Here is a 5,605-nt window from a genome sequence, read left to right as displayed (position 1 = left end):
GCGTACATTGAGGTGCCGAAAAATCTAGTCACAACCGGTATGATCCCGAATGCGACAACTGTTTCTTCTTTCGCGACAGCGGCAAGTGTTGGCACACCAGCCGCTGGGGCACAAGTACATAGGACACAGGGTGAGGAGCATTTCGTTCCGTGAGTGCTCAGTATCATTCTAATTTAACGGAATAATTTTAACAATTTGAGCTAAGAGCAAATGAAAAACAACCGCTAACGGTCTCGAGGAAAGAAGTCACAAAACAAAGTAGATCGGGTCACTCCTAGACTTTACCACCCCACCGCAAGCTCCACTGATTGCGCTGTGTTTGTGCAGATACTTAGCAGCTTCACGCCTCGAGATTTGCAGTGTGACCCACACGGTCTGTCGTTTGTTAGGCTTCAAAAAGAATCTCAAAATAACTTTTCGGCGATCTCTCAAACACCCCCCCCCCCCCGGATGTGTGTGCTGTGTGTTTTTCCACCCGGATGATCGTGCCAAACTGATTTTGCCTCATAAAATAAGCCTCTCGGTAGGCGCAAGTAGGCTAGTTTAGTGATGACCGTCTCCCGGGCCGGTTGAAAGTGTAGCACCCAAGTTACAAGTTTTAATCGGAGCGAAGGTAGAACGAATTGTACGGTTTTAAGGTTTTAAAAAGATACAAGAAAGACACCGACAATGGTGAATCAGTTGGGAGTTGCACGCGTAGTTCATCGAATATTGGAGACATGGAGACATTCCAATGGACCGGCGAAAACAAATGAATCAAACAACCAGTGCCCCAAGGAACACGTGTCGGTTGATGTTCCGAAGGTAGCGATCTTTACCGTTGATGAGAGTGCAGATGACAACCCTGCCGGCGAGGTAGGATGGTCGTCAATTGATCTGGACTCTGGAAATGGTGGCTTCATCGGAAGCAACGATCAAATGGCCAGGTAAATTGGTGGTTGTGTGAAAAGAATTTTTAGAAGAATATATTTTTCGGCTTATTATTTCTAAAACATGTTCCTAAATTGACCATCAAATGAACGGTTATAGTAACTTTTATAACAAAAAAGTGAATATTCATTAAGCTTGCACCGTAAGCCACCCCAGCGAGCCATTGTTGTTCGAAGCATTTAACGCATCGGATGGTGTGCGTAATGATTGGCGGTGTCGCTAAAAGTAATTTCCCTTACCCGTTATTCAGTAGCGGGTGATAAGAATCCCGGTTTCCCCGTCGCTCGTTCGCTCATTGTATGATTCCGTTGATTGGCTCTCTAGTGATGCGCTGCCACGGTTGGAGCACTATCGAACATCGCAGAGAGCCATTCGCCGACCATCGTTGGGCCAGCTGCATGGTGACCTCGACGAACAGTGTACCGTACGTAATCCGCCAGTAGCTGCCAGTAGCCGCACCTGATCTCAACACGGTTTGTGGATGGTTCTTGGTTGCAGGACTCGAACGAGAAAAGTGGCGAACTTTCGGCGAGTAGTGGCCACGCTGCCGGACTCGGTTGGATCGAGGGCGTGCTGTTTCCCTGTCTGCTCAACATCTGGGGCGTGATGCTGTTCCTGCGGCTGAGCTGGATCGTGGCATTGGCTGGCATACTCGAGACGCTGCTCATCATCGGTCTCTCCTATCTGGTGTGCGTGATAACGGCCCTCTCCCTGTCGGCGCTCTGCACCAACGGTCAGGTGAAGGGTGGTGGTATCTACTACCTAATCTCCAGATCGCTCGGCCCCGAGTTCGGTGGAGCCGTCGGGATCGTCCTAGCGTTTGCCAACTCCGTGTCCGTCTCTATGAATACGATCGGTTTTTGTAGCGCATTGAATCAACTGCTTCGTAAGTGTTGCGCGAATCCTATTCCCTGGTCTAATGCCTTACCGTGATGCCTTTTCTATCCGTTTTGCTAGGTAGCTTCGGTTTGAAAATCGTGGACGGAGCGGTGAACGATATACGAATCGTCGGTACGATCGTGATCCTCATCATGGTCGTCATCTGTGTGGTAGATATGAACTGGGAGGTGAAGGCACAAAACTTGCTCGTCGTTGCTATTGTGGTGGCGATTTTTAGCTTCATCGCGGGGGTGTTCGTTGGACCGCAGACGGACGTTGATCGGGCAAAGGGCTTCACCGGACTGTCGAGTGAACAGTTTCTGGCCAATTTGGGGCCCAACTATCGGTTCAGTGAAGGCATCCAGCAGAACTTCTTCAGCGTGTTCGGTGTCTTCTTCCCGAGTGTGACGGGCGTCCAGGCAGGGGCCAACATTTGCGGAGAGTTGAAGGACCCAGCCAAGGCCATACCGAAGGGAACACTGTTGGCACTGTTGATATCTTGCCTCTCGTACATGGCGTTCGTATTTCTAGCCGGTTCCGCTAGCGTTCGTGATGCGTCGGGAGTGGTAGCTGATCTTGCGAACGGTACATTCGTCAGCTGTCGACCCACATCCTCCGCAGTGGTGGCACGTTGGGATACGCACTGCCCTTATGGGCTGCACAACGATTACGCCATCGTGCAGCTGATGTCGATCTCAGGAACACTCATCTACGTGGGATGCTTTGCCGCTACGTTTTCATCCGCCCTCACAAACCTAATGTCTGTGCCAAGGATCATACAGGCGCTGGGCAGTGATCGATTGTATCCCGGGTTAACATACTTCGCCAAAGGATCCGGCAAATGCGCCCTCCCGTACCGGGGGTACGCACTCGTGTTGGGCGTTTCGATGCTGTTCGTGCTGTTGGCCAACCTGAACATGATCGCTCCTTTGATATCGAACTTTTATCTCGCATCCTATGCGCTGATCAACTTCTGTACGTTTCATGCGGCGACCGTATCGCCGATCGGCTGGCGTCCAACCTTCCGATACTATAACCAGTGGGTGAGCCTGTTCGGGACCGTTCTCTGCGTATTGTTTATGTTCCTAATCGACATCATCGCAATGGTCATCACGATGGTGCTGATCTGTGTACTGTATCTGGCCGTTATCTATCGCAAACCGGACGTCAACTGGGGCTCGACCACGCAGGCACAAACCTACAAGACCGCCCTGACGGCTGCCCTCCGGTTACGCACCGTAGGCGATCACGTAAAAAACTACCATCCCTCGGTACTGGTGCTGACGGGAAATCCGGCCACAAGATTGCCGCTGATTGATTTAGCGCATCAGATCACCAAAAATCATGCCCTCATGATTGTAGGGGATGTTGTGCCGGAACGATTGTCTTACCGGAAACGTGAGCACCGGTCGACCGAAAGCCGTAAGCTAATGGTAGAGCGGAAGGTCGGGGCCTTCTATCGACTGATCGATGGTATCGGGTTGGAGCAGGGTGTCCGTGCCCTCATACAAACGTCGGGCGTTGGCAAACTGGCTCCCAATATCGTGCTGATCGGGTACAAGGCAGACTGGACCGTGTGCTCCGAAGTGGAGCTTCAAACGTACTACAACATTCTCCAGTAAGTGCTGGGCATCCGATGCCGGGAATGATGGCGCGATGTAATCTCCCCCCGTCTGCTCTGCTTCTTCTAGCGACGTATTCGACAATCGTATGGCACTGACCATTTTGCGGCTGCCGGAGGGACTGGATTTATCGCATTTCATCGTCGAGAGTGAAACAAACTCGGGTGGTTTGGGTATGGCCCAGAATGAGTCCACGGCCAGTCTGCATCAGGGTACTGATCCGACGGCCTCGCGACACACCCTCATGTACGTCAACTCACTGCTTGAACTACAAACCGCGTCTGCAAAGCAACGGGCGCGAAACAATTCCACCTCGGTGCGATCGTCCTGCTCCAGGGGAACCGGCACCCCTGGAGCTTATGATCGGTCCATTCCACAGCAAACGCTCAATCAGCAAAAGGTGTTCCGCTGCAAGCAACCCAAGGGTACGATCGATGTTTGGTGGCTGTATGACAATGGTGGCCTTACCATGCTCATACCGTACATTCTCTCGCTTCGATCACAATGGTCCCAGTGCAGTATCCGTGTGTTTGCCCTTTCCAGCCAACAACGGCCACAGGAAGAGGAACGCAATAGGTAAGCACTTGGGAGAAGGAGGACGACCATCGCTACCGTCTACAAGTGAATTGCGTTGTTTTGTTTTCATTTTCGGCAATAGTATGGTCCAACTGTTGGCGAAGCTACGGATCAACTATTGCTCACTGACGATGCTAGCGGATGTGCAACAGCTCCCTCAACCGGAAACGGTGGCCATGCATCGGAAGCTACTGCAGCACGGGGTGGACACTACGAGTCATCTTTCACCTCCAAAAGAGCACAGCAACAGCGCGGAATCGGGCATACTGGCAGACAAAACCAATCGACAGTTGCGCCTGCGAGAGATGCTGGTGGAGCATTCGAGCAAGGCAAATCTCGTTGTAATGTCCATGCCCATGCCACGATTGGTGAGTAATGCGTAACCGCTTTCCGTGGTTTGCCTGCAACAATAGGATCGTAAATGTAAATGTTGTCCTTTTTGCAGGGTACCGTTCCGGCTCCCCTCTACATGTCCTGGCTGGAGATGCTGACCAAGGATATGCCACCCATGTTGCTGGTACGCGGAAATCAAACATCAGTCCTTACGTTTTACTCGTGAGGTGCCAGTGCCCGTGGCGCCAGTGCTACCAGACTAAAGTTGATTGTATTAAATTGTATCTATTACATAACATTCTACTTCACCACCTTCGCTTCGCTTCGTTTGCACTTTGCATTAATCCAAATCACAGTGAAGGATGTCCACAATGAAAGTTTAATATTTGTGCATTGTGGTGAAAGCTACTATTTGAATTCGGCCGATTCGTGAGATGATTTGCGATGATCCTCACGACTGCCACTACTCCGTTGGGGCCGCAAACGACGAGTCGGTGATAGGCGACGGTGACCATCTATATCTCTTCCGTCTCTACCTCGATCACCATCACTCGTGCACGTTTGTCTGGTTTTGTAAGCTCTTGCGGCACGTTTGTCGATCGTTTACGATCGCGTGTGGTCGGAAGGGGCTCTTCCAAACGTAGTGCACGCCTGGACTGTTCGAGAGTGTGGCGTGCTCGAGGAGCCCGTTAGCTGCTGGCACAGCTGCCACTGGATTCCTCTGCGTCCTCTTCCGTGCTTGATGAAGACGATGATGGCGATGGTGGTGTCCTCGGGGGACGCTTGCATGCACCATTGGCACTTTCATTGCGTGCCCGCTGTAGCTGCTGCTCGTTTGATCATTTCATTTATTGTTAATTGTTGCTCACCATATTTTATGCTTGATTACTACTTTTCATTTTATTAGAGTGCACTGGATTGGTCATTAAATGAACTAGTTTTGATGTGACATGTTCACGATTTACAATGCCAATTGATACATCTGTAGCGCGTGACTTTATGGGTTAGCCTTTCTGTGCTTTTTACTGACAAAGAAAAACAGGTAACAATTATGTTTTGTAGCTTACAGGTACAGAATTTATGTTGGCAGTGATTGAAGGTAGGTCAAACGATCGTTTGTGTAACATAGGTATTTTTTACACCGGTTTGCCATCAAAAACATAATCAAAGTTCCACTGCTAGCGCTAAACGCACTGCATTCTTCGGTGTGTTCAACATTGCATCCTGGCACACCAACCCCACACCAGCCCATTTATGTGGTCAGT

The 5,605-nt window shown here is 50.5% G+C and overlaps 1 protein-coding gene across 1 annotated transcript in view; it reads left to right on the top strand.

Moving 5' to 3' along the window:
* LOC126570905 (uncharacterized) overlaps positions 1-4,594 on the top strand; it is a 9,793-nt gene extending 5,199 nt beyond the window's left edge. Inside the window, exons 8-14 of the mRNA XM_050229001.1 lie at positions 718-926; positions 1,255-1,354; positions 1,429-1,816; positions 1,888-3,427; positions 3,501-4,007; positions 4,090-4,375; positions 4,453-4,594. Of these exons, the coding sequence (XP_050084958.1) occupies positions 718-926; positions 1,255-1,354; positions 1,429-1,816; positions 1,888-3,427; positions 3,501-4,007; positions 4,090-4,375; positions 4,453-4,566 (3,144 nt within the window). The 3' untranslated portion in view covers positions 4,567-4,594. The remainder of the gene's footprint in view (positions 1-717; positions 927-1,254; positions 1,355-1,428; positions 1,817-1,887; positions 3,428-3,500; positions 4,008-4,089; positions 4,376-4,452) is intronic.
* The last annotated feature ends 1,011 nt before the right edge of the window (positions 4,595-5,605 follow it).

The sequence above is a fragment of the Anopheles aquasalis genome, chromosome 2 (assembly GCF_943734665.1).
Source record: "Anopheles aquasalis chromosome 2, idAnoAquaMG_Q_19, whole genome shotgun sequence".
In the NCBI taxonomy this organism is placed as follows: domain Eukaryota; kingdom Metazoa; phylum Arthropoda; class Insecta; order Diptera; family Culicidae; genus Anopheles; species Anopheles aquasalis.
This window is presented reverse-complemented; position numbering and strand designations above follow the sequence as displayed.